This window comes from Grammomys surdaster, unplaced genomic scaffold (assembly GCF_004785775.1).
Source record: "Grammomys surdaster isolate TR1022 unplaced genomic scaffold, NIH_TR_1.0 181, whole genome shotgun sequence".
Classification (NCBI taxonomy): domain Eukaryota; kingdom Metazoa; phylum Chordata; class Mammalia; order Rodentia; family Muridae; genus Grammomys; species Grammomys surdaster.
Genome location: NW_021604626.1, coordinates 1468580 through 1483827, shown reverse-complemented (window position 1 = coordinate 1483827; position 15248 = coordinate 1468580). Strand labels below are relative to the sequence as shown.

The following is a 15248-nucleotide window of genomic DNA, read 5'->3' as shown; positions in this document are numbered from 1 at the left end:
ACAAATGCTCAATGAATTGAGCTACAGCCCCAGCCTAGTGACAAACTTGCTGTAGCAAGGCCAAATCTTCTAATCCTTTTAATCTTTTCAAATAGTGCCAGTCCCTAGTGTCTAAGCTTTATATATATGAAACTATGGAGGCCATTCTTGTTTAAACCAACACACACTTGCATCGCTTTTATTTGCCAAATGTAGAAGGAAACACCCATAATTATTAAGCTAATATTCGCAACAAAGATCAATATAACATTAATTGAAAACCTCAGACATAGGACAGACATTCTTTTGAATGGGAAGAATTCAAATTTGTTCCTGAGAGTCCTGTAACCTGAGGACTGCCCCTCTTTCTTTTTCTAGTGGTGTTAATGGATAGACTCCAGATCTTACACTGGATAGGCATGTGTTCTTACTGACTTGCATCTCAGCCTTTCAGAGATGTCTCGAATGGTGGTATTTTTTGTCAAATCATTGTTTGGCATTTTAGTCCAAGTTGTGCAAATGCTTGTGAATAGTTCTCAGGATAGTATAAAACACACATGTCTATATTAGGTAGTTCTTTTAGAGAAATGAGTTGTTTCCAATTCCTGAGGACAGTGGTCAGTGGACAGGTATGTATTGAACATCTTCAGAAACTTTGATAGGTGCTGGATGCACAGCAGTGTCTATCCTCAAATGTTTCATTGCCTTGATCTTTTTCAAAGCAAGATCTGGAGTCTAAGAAGACAGCAGAGAGGAAAGACACTGCTGCACAAACATGAGGCCTGAGTTTCCGTCCCAGCACCAGAGAGAGACAAAAGTCTCTGTGGGTTCTGGAGCTCACTGGCCGTCCATCTGGCTGAGTCTCTGAGCCTCATGTTCAATAAGAGATTCTGACTCAGAAACAATAAAGCAGAGAGCTGTAGAAGTATCAACAGCTGGCATGTGTGCATACAAACAGACTCACACACCCATACACTCACACACATGCATACACACATATACACACACCCACACATGCACCCACACACACTCACATACACACATACATACACAGGCACACACACCCACACACACATACACTCACATACACACATACACTCACACACACAGGCACGCACACACACACATACACATGCACGCACACCCATACACACTCACTCACATACACACATACACATGCACGCACACACACACTCACATATACTCTCACACACACACATACCGAATATGGAATGTTGCGGGAGATTTTTGCAATAAGGAGTGGCAAAGATCATTCTGTTTCTGTAGGATTCTGATTCCCCAAGAGTAAGGCAAATGTGCACCAGCTTGAAAATGTTTTGATAAAGGCATTGATTTATTCCATTTTGCCCTATGAAAGATGTGAGTTTTAGATTCCCTACTGAAACATCCCTGTCACATTTACTTTTACATTTGAATTTATGTGAATGAAGATTTAAGTGCAGGAGCAGCTGCGATCCCCATAGCTGCCTGTAATTCTCTGTTCTCATTTCCTATATGGCTGGTTCTTACTGTTTCTTAGGACACAGTAGCTATAGTCTGTTAGAGACTGACTCTCAGTAGCTAGGCCCTCTTCCACAGTCTGCCAAGCAAACTGATCTCTTCAGTTCTCCAGGATAGATGCCTGGCCATGTCACCTGGCCATGTCACCTGGCCCCAGGGTCAGACCATTGTGGAATCTGGACCCTACCTAGTGCCACCTGTGTTGCTCCCCCTGACCCTGCTCTCTCATAGACAAGAGCCTGCTAACTCCCTAGAGCTCTCTTTACCTTGAATCTGTCTGCTCCTATGACCCCCTCTTCCTCCTAGCTGAGGCCCTCTGGCATCCATTCAGTTTTAGAATACTCTCTTCACTATCTTTTCATAGCTCCTTTACTCCTAAAGGATGATGGGAGATTTTTAGAAATTGTACCCTATCTCCATTCACTCCTGAAAGATGATAAGAGGTTTTTAAAGACAGATTTGGTTGATTGGTTTTTGTTTGTTTGAATTTTAATATCATGATTTTTTTCTTTTTCCTTCCTTCCTTCCTTCTTTACTTTCTCTCTTCCTTTCTTTTCTTCCTTCCTCCCTTTTTTCTTCCATATCTCCTTCTCTTCTTTCTTCCTCTCTTCTCTCCCTCCTTCCCTCTTTTCTTCCTACTTTCCTTTCTTCCTTTCCTCCCTCCTTTCCTCTTTCCTTCCTTCCTTCTTTCCTTCCTTCTATCCTTCCTTCCTTCTTTCCTTCCTTTTCTTCCTCCTTCCCTCCTTCCTTCCTTCCTTCCTTCCATCCCTTTATCCCTTTATCCATCCTTTCTTCCTTCCTTTTTTCCTTCCTTCCTCCCTTCCTTCCTTCCTTCCTTCCTTCCTTCCTTCCTTCCTTCCAGTTTGAAATACATGAAAAAGGAAAACAAATTGATATTATTTACCCCAAGGGAGAAATTTGTTACCTTCCAAAGGAGGCTGGAGGGGACTGGTACCTCTGTCTGGCATTCAAAATAAGCTATGTATGAGAATTAGGCTGATTTTAAATATCTGAAGGGAATGGATGTTTGTGGGAATTACTGTAATTCATCGTATCATAGTTATTTCAGCATGTCCATTAGAAGCAATTCTATATAAAACCTTGTTTTAGCCTAAGCATAAAGCTCTACTAGGTGAACTGGTGTCTTAAATCTCATGTGAGGGGATTTAGATGTCAAGGACTACTTCAAAATTAATTCTTCCTTTAGATTTAATCCTTTTAGAATCAGAAAGCTACATAGAATAGAAAAGGCCCTGAGGAATAATTTTTGATTCTTGACCTATGTGTTTTACGAAATGAATTTGGATAGGTCAGTGAAGAGGGGGGAGGTGGGTGGGGGACATGGAGGATATGGCCAGCATGGTGACAGTCATTTAAATGCAAGATCCTCACCATCCCACATTGGATCCGACTGACTGTGTCATTACCCAGTGATATAGAGAGAAACATAGGATTGTTCTGTGAGCTTCTGGTTCTTCTATCAAAGGGCCCAGTAACCTGGGAGCTTATCGTGTTAAGATTCTTGCTATTCTAAGGACATGAAGGAAACTAAACAAAAACAGAATTTGACATTGAGCCCTAAAACTCTCCCCCAATTGGTTATCCAACCCTGTGTGGCCAGCCCTGAACTCATATACATAGAGTAACATAATATGGGCTGAGCAGGTTGTATCTATATATTTCAGAGTAATCAAAAAAAAATTTTTAAAGAACATGGATTTCTGAGAGTTAAGAGGAAAGAAAGGGGGAAATTAAATAATTATATTTTAATTAAGAGAATTTTAGAAGATTTATTTATCATGAATTTTATGCATATGAGTACTCTGTCTTCAGACATGCCAGAAGAGGGAATCAAATCCCATTACGGATGGCTGTGAACCACCATGTGGTTGCTGGGAATTGAACTCAGGACCTTTAGAAGAGCATTCAAATGCTCTTAACCTCTGAGCCGTCTCTCCAACCCTTCAAAAAAAAAAAAATTAGATGCTAAAAACCTCTCCCTCAGATCTGAAACATACCTGTTTATTATTTTCTTCAGGCTTATGACTCTTTTGACATTAGTATTATCCACAATAGACCTGTAATCTAAGCCGGCTGTCAAACCATGGTGGACCCAACACAAAAGAGCACTTCCATACAATCTAGTGTGCTATTTTCTATGGAATCTGACTCATCCACCTTTTATTCAACTAATCATTCAGCTGATGCCTGCTTTATGACAAACATGGAAATAAAATGTAGATGGAAACTGGAATTTCAAATAAGTTTTCCCAACTGCTAGCCAGGATCAATTTGAGGGTAACTGAGAGGGAGGTTAAGGCTATACAAACACTAACTTTCCTACAGAGCTGGTGGCTTTCAGGTCTCTCCAGCCCCTCCAAAAAAATAGTTGAGAATCTAAAAATTTTATTAGTATTAGTTTCCAAAGAGTTTTTAACTTTTTATAAAAAGAAAGTATTCTAAGATTTAGTTTTTAAAAAGCCTAATCATTGGATAATATCCAGCTGATTATTAAGAAGCATGCTACTGACATTTATAAAAGCAATATATCATCTGAATATCTCTTTGAAAACATATTTATACTGTTTTTACAATTTTTTATTGTTTCTAACATTCAGATCTGTAAATAAAGTTTTAAGGGTGATTCATAGGAGCCTTTATTACTGATCTTGCTTGTTCGTTGCTTTGCATAGTGACCACAGAGAAAAATAAATTCCCAGCTAATGAGTCAAGAAATGGGATATTTCATATCCTGCAGAATGGGGTTTGTGCTGGGAACACCTACTGTTTTTTCTCAGGAGATAGAAAATCTGTTCTAGAGACCAGGACAAGGGTCTTCCCAGTGCTGCCCTTGGTCCCAGTTGAGTGAGACTGCAGATTTCTTCTTTTTGAACAGATGGAACAGCCTGACAAGTACAGCATTGCTTACACACTGGTTTTTCTAGTCTTATTATTTTTAAAAATTGCATTTTTTATCCAATTTTTATTAATTTTAGTAACGCTTATTAATCATTAAGCTAAAGTTTAAAGGCTGGCGAGACAAGGATGAGTGGGAATTGCTCTTCAGGGTGCCTTTATCCTGCAAGCCCAGGGGACCACCTGACATATTCTGCTTCTGTTTCCTTGGATAAAAAAAGAAAGAAGAAATTCAACATATTTTTAAATCAAAATGTTTTCCAATCCTTTCTCTTAAAACTGGTGCACTCCTTTGGTCCCAGCACTTAGGAAGCAGTAACAGGCAGATCTCTTGAGTTCCAGGACTGACAGGGTTACCCAGAGAAACCCTGTCTTGAAAATACAAACAGCACTAACCCCCACAAACAAAACAAAATCCTAGAGAAGTTGCAGGGTGTGGCCCCAGCATCAGAATGTGCAGAGACAGGGATTTCTGTGAGTATGAGGTCACCTTGATCTCTCTATAGTGAGCTTCAGGCTAGCTAGGATTACAAGGTGAAGCCCTGTCTCAAAAAACAAAACAAAACCAAGATAAAACTGGAAGAATTAAAAGGTGTTCTAAATTCTGTTAAATATTTATATAGTAGACTATTGATGGCTTCATTTAAATCTGCCTTTCATATGTAAATTAGACACGGTTGAGGTGCTGATGTTTACAAGTGTACCCTTCAAGAACATGCATCTTGAGTGATTTTTCTCTACAAAACCTGCCCATTCTTTTTAATGGAATTTTATTTCACTTAATATAACCTTAAATATTCCCTTGGCATACTTGAATGTTTATAAAGGTGTGTTTTGTTTTGTTTTTCCCTCAGAACATTGCAGAATTCTATAGTGGAGCTAAATTTATTTTTGAAAGCAAATGCAAAGATTTTTTTTGCTTGTTTTGTTTTTTGTTTTTTTCTTTAGTTTTGTTTTGTTTTGTTTTTTGTCTCCTGATAAAATATTCTATAGCAAGCAGAACTTTTTCCTAGAGACTAATAGGGCAAGTGTCTTTCATGTATATTATCATTTAAAATATCAAGGTTTTTGGTTTTGAGTGTTCCTTTGTGGGGCTAGGGGACTCCCCAGTCTAGGCATGCTAGCCAATCATTTGGCTACAGAGCTGTACAATGGCTCTAAATAGTCAGCTTTGAAAAAGCACTCTTGTCTTTAAGGGTACAGGGTATGAGGTTTGTTTCTGTTTTTGCTTCCTCAAGGAATCTTAGAACTGAGGCACCAATGGTGCTTTAGATAGCATTCTCATAAGTCTTTATATCAGCGACCTTAGGTGGTTTACCTGCCAGTAAGGCTGTCTGCAGTTTCAAGGGAAAACTAATAAAATGAACCCTGATTTCACAGTTTAAACCTTATTAGTCTAATTCGCCACACTGAGAGTTTATTATTCTCCTGCAGCTTGAGGGTCCCCGGTTGTGATTGAGTTGAACTTTCAATGGGTTCCACCTTTCCTGTGCTTCTCAAACTCAGCCTGCAGCTTGGAGCATCATTAAGTGTCTCATTACATAAACACAGGATAGTTTTCAACAGAAACAATACTCTATTCAGTGGAAGACAGCACACCAGCCCACGTCTCTGTTTGAATGGGGTAGCTGCTCTGCCTGAGGAAGGAATCTGCTCATCTCATGCTCTGCCTGGCTATATGTCAGTAGCACCTTTTAGGGAGCTGGTCCACATAGGTCCTTATAGTTACTGTAGTGCAGGACCCTTCACCAAATAAAGTGGCTAAGCCCTAACACGGATGTCGTCTTCTGGCTATTTCTATGGAGAAGATGGCATGTAGGACACAGCTTTGATGAGGAGGACTGCATATAATTTTAACCCAAAGCCATAGAGATTGATCTTTTTCAAAAAAGACAAATTTAAAACAAAAACAAACAAACAAAAAACCTTTTATAACTTGGTCTCTTGTATACCAGGCTGACCTCAAACTCACTCTGTAGCAGACAATGGCTTTGAACTTCTGATCTACCTGCATCAAATGCTGGGATTAGAGGTATGGGTTACTGTGCTCAGTTTATTCAGTGCCTGATCACAGGGCCTCACCAGGCTAAAGAAGCACAGTGTGAACTGAGCCACACACCCCCAGCCCTTGACTTGCTTCTTGTTATTATTCATTTAGGAGATTGTGTGACATTGGTTAAAGCTCACATCGTTGTGTGTCTCTCATCAAAATATTTAGTCCAGAGCTTGGGAGATGATCCTGTGAATAGCACACCTAAGTGTTAACACAGTGATTTGGAGTACTGCAACCTCCCTCTAAGCCAGGCAGGCATGGAAGCTGCCCATTATGTTAGAACTCTTGAGGTAGAGGTTGGGGATCACATGAGCAAGGTAGCTAGATAGACGAATGACAGTGGGCAATCTCCAAGTTGAGGGAAGGAGCTGCCTCAATAACATGGAGAGCTATCAAGAAAGTTACTCAGGGTCAACCTCAGGCCTCTTCATGGCTGAGCACTAGAACACACGAGCCCATACACATTCAAACCCCCCGTACATATGATCCACATACACTATGCAGCATATATATGCAAAAACCCATACATATCATACATACACTAACACACACACATACATACTCATGCACTCACACTATGCATATACATGCAAAAAAAAAATTGGTTCTTACTTTCATTCTCCTCTGTACATCCTTGAAGTATTTCTCAATTATTGCCTCAAACTTAGAGATTGCCTTACAGTTACACAGTGAGCCTTAATTTCTAAAGAATTCATTTTCAGTGTGTTGCTAATGACATACACGGATGAGGCCAAGACGTTTCTGTCCCATAAGTACAAAGCTAAGTGAAGTCCAGGATATGCTGACAAAGCCTGCTTTCTTTCCACAGAGCGACAGGTAGCAGGAATCTCAAATTAAACAATAGTTTAATTGACCTCAGTACATGCTTCCAGTCAAATTGAAAGAATGAGCAATAAGGTGAAACTTTTTTTTAAAAAAAGAACCTTTAATATACACATTTTCAAATGTTGACTGAGCTTTATAGGAGTTGAATAAAGTGCCACAGAAAGCCGGTCATTTAGGCCAGGCTGACACAACAAATTACTTTGGTGTAGTTGAAAGGTTTTAGCTCATTGGAGGCCTGGTTGGATACAAGCCTTAGAAAGTTGTTATCCTGGCCCCATGCTGCTAACCAGCCTCCAAGATTCACTTTCCCCTGTCCCTTTCTCCATAGCTGCGGTCTCCCGGGAGCCCTGCTGCACCAGAGCTGCCCATCGAAACAGAACTGGATGACAGAGAACGCAGGATCTCACATTCCCTCTACAGTGGGATTGAGGGTCTGGATGAGTCTCCCACCAGGAACGCTGCGCTCAGCAGGATAATGGGTGAGTCAGGTAAAGCACTCTTCATTTCATCTCATGTTCACGCTTACCTGGTTCATGGAGAGGGGCTTAATGCAATATTAATCTAAAGGGGGCCTCTGTCTCTGAGAGAAAAAAACAGGTTCATTATGGTCATTCAGGAAACATGAATGTAAGGAAAGCACATCCACACGCTGAGTGGTTAAATACTCTTCAGTTACCACATGTTGATGAAGAAAGGAAAAGCGTATGAAAGAAATGTTTTCAACAGTCACAGTATCCTTGGCTTCTTGAGAACAGTAAGGGAAGCTATGTTTGAAGCAGCCAGTTGGTAAAAACCCTTGCTGTGTGACCGTAAGAATCAGTTTCCAATCCCCAGAGCCCATTTTAAAAAGCTAGGTGTGTTGGTCCGTTTGTAGTCCCAGCACTGGGTTGGGGGGATGGACAGATCCCTGTTGCTCAGGGCCAGCCAGCCAGCTTAGCCTAAGACAGCCCCTTGGTCCCAATGAAAGACTATCGAAAACTGAGTGGACAGCTCCTGAGAAGCAATGCCCAAGGATGGCACATGTGGGTGTGCACATTCACCCGTGCACGCACTGGCTCATGCTCGTGTGCACATACGCATAACAGCTTCAGAAAATGAATCTAAAAGTTGTCACTCTTCACAGAACTGCTTAGTCACAGATGAAAAATACATGCACTCCATAGTAGGATATGTCTTTAAAAACAACTACAGTAGAAACCCAGCTTTACTCTTTAAATCCTCAACTCATCTCCTGTGACTTTGTTTGATCTGCCCTGTGCTGCCTTCTTGGCCCCAGTGGGTGAAGTGGTCAGAAGCACTTGTCCTATTATATAGGTTAGGTCTACTCCTAACAGACCCTGGAGTGGCTGGGTTTACAGAACTGCTCATCTGGAGGTCAACTTGAGATAGTTTTCAAATTTAAGGTATAAGAAGTAGTTTTGACATAAAACACTCAGACTTTATGATCTGTTTTACAATTCTCTAAAGTCAAATCCTAAATTTAATTGCATTTTGAGTATACTTAATACAGATTTAATACAAATAGGAGTTCCCATTGTGGTGCATCATTGAAACAGAGTTTGGTTAATTCATTGAAGTGTTCATAGGAAGCTTGTATTGGCAAGGTGTTGCGTTAGCAATAGACACTAGTGCTTTAAGGTACAGTATCATCAAAGAGATTTCTACTGAGCACTGCAGAAAAACAGAATATTCGTGTATCAGCATAACTAGTACAGTTCCCTGTCATTTTTCTTCCTCCTCATCTAGCTTTCCCCCCTTGGAGAAATTGCTAAGTTCTCAGTTTCTTACCTTTGATATGCTCCATGCATGTTTTTCTGATTTTACATGAGACATGAGAGAACCGGGGAGGCAGTTCCTGCTCTTGGTTTGAGCCCCGTTTAGTGTAAAGGGCCTTGTTTCTAGCTTCTAGTTTGCTTATGTGCCTGTTGGTTACCGCTGCTGATGGGTTATCCACGCTTCTTTGTAAAGCTGTAAAACATCTTTGTCCAATTCTTAGCTGTTGACAAAATCTCAGAACCCCTGGGAAAGGATGTGTGCATGTGTCCCTGGATCTGTGTGCATACAAAGTGATACGCTGTAATTTCCACTTTATTATAGGAACATAGGATTTGCCATACTGATCAGCCCATTGGTACACCAGCTCCTGTAACCTGCATCCTGCCTCCAATCCCTGGTTCTTCAGAGGAAGGCGAAAACCTAACACTCAAACACATACCAACCCCCACCCTGACCTTTCACCTAGTGACTTGTTGAAATGTGTAACATGGGTTGAGGAGTACGTCAATTTTTTTCCGTATTTTGTCACCCGGTTTTGTTAGTCCTTTCCAGCGGGTAATCTGGGAGGCAGTGTTTTCCCTCCCTCTGCTAGGTATGTAATGAACCCTCGCACTCACAGTGGCTCCCCTTGCAGGCTAGTGTCCCTCCTGCTATATTTGGTGTTGCTACATACATGTCCTGGGACCTATGGGCTTCAGAATGACATCATACTCAGTAGTCCAAATTTTTATAGCAGTGTTTCTTTTGGGGAAGGGATGCTGGGGATTGATTCCAGGGCTTCTCAATGACTTTATTTGTCCATGTCCTTAAGACATGTTTTATATGTTGTACTGGAAGCTAGGTAAAGCCTATGTGCCTTTACCTAGAGAAATATATAGACTTAATTTATCTTGCTGTTTACAAACTTCAAAGTTAATTATACTTTTTCCATACTTATTCTAATATGATTGCCCATAAGAATGCATGCTACTGGTGAAGTTAGATAACACTGAGATTAGAAAATCCTGCAAAGGATGTTACTTTGCCACTAGAAGAGAAACAATGCCTAATATCAGAGTGTCTTGTCTCCATCAGCCTGCTGATTTGTACTGTGTCAGGTGCATAGATATTTCTCAGTGAGGTCCTACCTGGCTAGTTCATGACTGTCTGCTGGGTCTTTAGGCTCACTCTCTATAGACCATGGTTTCATATGATAGAGAAGTGTCAAAATTCCTTATGATGACAAAAAGAAGTGATTAATTTTGTGTCAGCAAGGCAATTTTTCAGAGTTCTTTGTGCATGCAACCAAAGGAATTTTAAAGGCCCGTGATAATTTTTGAAAGGGTATACATCCCAGGAGAGAGACTTCAAAAAAAAAATGTACAACCAGAAAGAAACATCTTTTCTAATTGGAAGGATGTCCAATGTCTTTAGTCGCACTTTCTCACTTAGTGGATAAGAGAAATGTGTCCCAAAAACCTGTGATGATTTTGCTTTGTTTTAGTTTTGGCTGTTCTCTCTTTCTAAAAGTAGCACTCTTGGGGAATGCCAAGATCTCATGGTAAGTTTTAGTGACACTAAACTGACTGAAAGACATTGAGGTATCTCCATAGCTTAGTCTCCCTGGTCCCTTTGCTTGATACCCACATCACAGGCTTCAGTTTGCTCTTGTGTTGGAGGTACAGATCACTGGACAGCGAGTGACTTGCCTGAAATAGCATATTGTTTCTGAACCACGTGTGGTTTTCTGGGCGGCGGGTTCCTCTTTAGTAACAGCCAATTTATCTCTATCACTTTGAATGGTTTACTCAGAAATGTGACCAAAGGCCAGACTTAACCACAGTCCTCTCTTTTTGGCTGGATTCCCACTGCCATTAATTTTAGAACATGAGTCCTATTCTTGTATAGGAAACAACTCATAAGGGCTAGAAATGTAGCTAAGACTACTTACCTACAGTGCCATGCTCCCAGATCCACAAAATTAGGGTAAGTTTAAAAAAAAATTAAGTAAATCAATAGATAGGTAGGTCAATGGATAACAGCAAACCTGGCCAGAAGTATTCCTTCATGAGTCTTCTTAGTATTTCTCCTTTGAAAAGTTTTGAAAGATCTTTCTAACTATTCAGCCATCTTAATAACAACAATGAATAACAGGCATAGTTTACCAACATGTTTACTTCATAAATATACCACAATTTCCTGTTTGTGAGAATAGAGCATTTTTTTTAAGATTTTGTTTGCATAATTTTGTTCAAAGCAAGTTTACATTGAGCTAAATTTTTATTCCATTTTGCTATTTATCTCAGTGATTTCTATATTCATACTTTTATGGTAGTTTAAATAGATATGTTCAGAATATTTTCATTTTGTTAAAAACTTAATGTAGAGAACTGAGGAGCTGATGCTGGTTTTATAATGAGTTCTGTTATTGACAGTTTTCATCTCTTTTTGTTCCTGATACCATGCATTGTGTTGCCTTCTATGTAAATTCATCAATGAATAAATATTTAGTAAACAATCACTTTGTATGTTATTGTTTCTCTCTCTAACTCCCTGCATGTTCCTTTTGTAGTCTGGAGATATTGATGAGATAGTTGAGGCAGGGGAGAATTTAGCTGATTAAAAATTGAAGCCACCTTGAATCACAATTCATGTTTCCCACTTATAATATGTTGAATGCCAACAGATGTCAGTGAGAGGTCCTGGTGTGTCTCAACAGAACACGTAGCTTTGAACTGTACATGTTTGGTACCCCTGACAGTTTCTAGAACCAGATCCTGGAGTAGTTCCTCACAGGCAAGCTAATTGGAGGAGAATATGGTGATTAGATCCTGAAATCTTAGAAAATATTAGACTGGAGAGTAAGACAAGAGCAATTTCTTGCCATTTGGGAACAGAGGGGGCAGGAGGGGTGGGGAGGGAGGGAGGGAGGGAGGGAGGGAGGGAGAGAGAGAGAGAGAGAGAGAGAGAGAGAGAGAGAGAGAGAGAGAGGAAACAATGTGTGTGAGAGAGAATCAGTAAGGCAGATAGCTATTGAGATTCTGTGTCATGAACAACACAGTGTTTCTACACAAACTGGTATAAGACACATACACACAGAGGCTTGTATGATCCAATCAGAGTGTTCTATACTTCTTACTAGGCTTTCTCTTTAAATAAGTGTGTCAGTTCAAGGGGATGCATGTTTGACTTTGAAAGGCAGACAGTATGATTACTCTGTGATGGTTGCTTGGTTAAACTGTCCCTGGGTGAGGTATTTCATAATGTGACATTTGCATCTCCAGTCAGGGCAAGAAGCCCTGGCTTCATGAATTCAACTTGGTCATTCAGGAGACAAAATACATCTTAAAGGAAAGCGTTTCTTTGGTCAGTGACAGTGGTGTTTACTACCATGGGTGTACAAGTGACATTTTGCTAAACAGATTACTAAGTCTCTTATATCAAAAAGCTTGAGTGGAAAGAGACAATTTGAAATCAAGACAGAGAAATGATTGCATTTGATTTACTTCTATGTCATGAGCATTCATAAGAACCTGCCAGTTCCATGGTTTGTCAAAATGGTGCATTTGAATCAAAGTAGGACTTTTTCCTAGCTAGTTTGTTGAGCAGAAGTTTTAATGAACATGCATGGTTTCGATAGCAGTACACTTAATGCTAAATAATGATGTGTTTCTAATTCCTGGCAAGATTTTTTTTGGTAAGGACTAAAAGATGTACAACAACTTAATAGCTTTCTGTTTTTCTTTTACTGAATCAGCCACAGAAAGATAAATACTGTGCTTTAAATTTACCTTACCAGTTTATCTGTGCTTACACAATATGTGTGTTCAATCTGAGCTAATAAATGCTCAGATTAAAAACTAGATCTAAGACTGATATTAAAATGCTAGCAAAAGGTTCTTGAACCATTTTGAAAAGTCAATTTATTGTGAAGGGAAAGAGGACCTTGTTCAAATCGTGGTGAGTCTTGAGGAGGCTCAGCAGACTTGCTATTTTGAATAACAACCAGTACAGTTGGCTGATCAGATTTGGACAATAGATATAGAGAGATCGTTTTCCATCTTCCTGTGAGGTGGGTGGGGAGATTGTCATGGTTCCTTTCTTGCTTGGGTACACACTTTAGTGTGTCATATCATACGTTTTTTTTTTTTTTTTCTGTGAATTCTGCCACTTACAATATGTGCACCTGGACAGAAATTTTGTCAGTTTATCCTTACTCAGAAAACAAATGGAAAGACTTCGGAAAGTATCACTATAGGTGATTTGGAATAAGGACACAATTTGTGTTCCAGCATTACCTTTAGGGACCTGGAGGCTTGAGACATAGCTTTATCCCAAGAAAGGTTATGGTGTATGAATGCCATGCTGAACTATGAACCTCAAAAATTTTTACCAAAAGGGCCTGCAGAGAAGACAGAGATACTTTGAGCATTTTGTAATGGAATAGTCATACTTGAGGTCCCCTCCTCCCAGGGCAGGCCTCAGAACCTCAAGAAACACATCTGATCTAAGCTAAGCTTTCCACTTCTTGGTTGTTATTGTTTCAAAGAATTCTCTGTGGCTTGGATGCTAGGCCTTGTCAAATGTTATCCAAATTCATCATGGGTTAATTTTGTTGCCACTTTCTGGGATATGTCATCATTTCGTCTAGTAGAAAAGTCACAGCCACCATTTCAAACCTAGCTCTGATCATGCCCATGTCTGCCCATCATTCTCCCAGGTGAACACAACTGGTACAGTCCTTACACAAGGTACTCTGCTCTATAGGTGCTCTCCCTCCATCGCTAGGGTATTACTAAGTACGGAGATGATGTTGCTTCTCTCATACCTGTGTATCCTGTAGTAGCTACCCAATGAGTGCCTGGATAGATGATCATTGTATGTTGGTAAGGTTTGCCTTCAGATTTCCTGGTAAAACCTTCCGGAAGACTCTCATACCTAAGACCCTATATGTTGTGTTCATATCAAATTATTTTGAAGGTAAACTAAAGACAACAGATGTTCTGACACATGCTGTATAGCCATGCTGTGGAACCATTTGTATTGAGCTGAGGTTTGTGTTTGACAGTGCAGTATGAGAAACAAATACACTGAATTCTCTCACTCTATCAGGTAGAGCAGGTGTGTCAAAGACTTACGAGTTTCTTGATGTAGTAAAATTTTTAAAATGAACAGGCTTGGCACCTACATTGACATCTAGAATTTCTTTTTCACTGATCAGGTAAATGCCAGCTGTCCCCCACGGTGAACATGCCACACGATGACACTGTCATGATTGAAGATGACAGGCTGCCTGTGCTCCCTCCTCACCTCTCTGACCAGTCCTCTTCCAGCTCCCATGATGACGTGGGATTCATAATGACAGAAGCAGGCACGTGGGCCAAGGCTACCATCAGTGACTCAGCAGACTGGTGAGTGAGCAGCCCAGGGCTGGGGCTTACTACAGCATAAATAATATCTAAGGCATTCCCAAATTGATCCAACAATTAGGTTAAAATGCTTGGGAACTAGAGGAGACTTACTGGAGGGTTTTATGTTTGTTTTTTTTCTGTTTGTAGAGTATATGTATGCATATCATGTGTGTTGGGGTCTGCTCCCCTGTGAGTGTGCATGGAGAGGCCATAGGTCTGTGCTTCAGTCAGGGTTTCTATTGCTATGAGGAAACACTAAGATCAAAAGCAACTTGAGGAGGAAAGGGGTTATTTTACTTATGCTTCCACATCACTGTTCATCATCAAAGGAAGTCAAGACAGGGATAGCGCAGGAGCTGATGCAGAGGCCATGCAGGGAGTGCTGTTTACTGGTTTACTCCTCATGACTTGCTCAACCTGCTTTTTTATGGAACCAGAAACAGTAGTGCGCTATATTACTAGAGAGAAAAGCTGGGGATGGGGGGGTGCTTGGGAACTAGAGGAATGGGCCCACCCATAATGGGCTGGAACCTCCCCCATCAATCACTTATTAAGAAAATGCCCCACAGGCTGGTCTACATCCAGATCTTAAGGAGGCATTTTCCCAGTTAAGGTTCCCTACTCTCAGATGACTTTGGTTTATGTCAGGATGACACAGAGCTATCCAAAGCAGTTGGCATCAGATACCCTCAATGCTGTTCGTTCGTTCTTTCTTTCTTTCTTTCTTTCTTTCTTTCTTTCTTTCTTTCTTTCTTTCTTTCTCTCTC

The 15248-nt window shown here is 40.4% G+C and overlaps 1 protein-coding gene across 13 annotated transcripts in view; it reads left to right on the top strand.

The window, feature by feature from the left end:
• Pard3 (par-3 family cell polarity regulator) overlaps nucleotides 1-15248 on the top strand; it is a 556386-nt gene that overhangs the window by 330025 nt on the left and 211113 nt on the right. For 6 of the 13 annotated variants that reach the window (XM_028767787.1, XM_028767783.1, XM_028767785.1 and 3 more), the window contains exons 15-16: nucleotides 7644-7794; nucleotides 14292-14481. In XM_028767787.1, coding sequence (XP_028623620.1) covers nucleotides 7644-7794; nucleotides 14292-14481 — 341 coding nt within the window. Of the gene's footprint in view, nucleotides 1-7643; nucleotides 7804-9412; nucleotides 11592-14291; nucleotides 14482-15248 lie in introns of those variants that run through there. The other 7 variants (XM_028767780.1, XM_028767786.1, XM_028767781.1 and 4 more) reach the window with 3 other exon arrangements.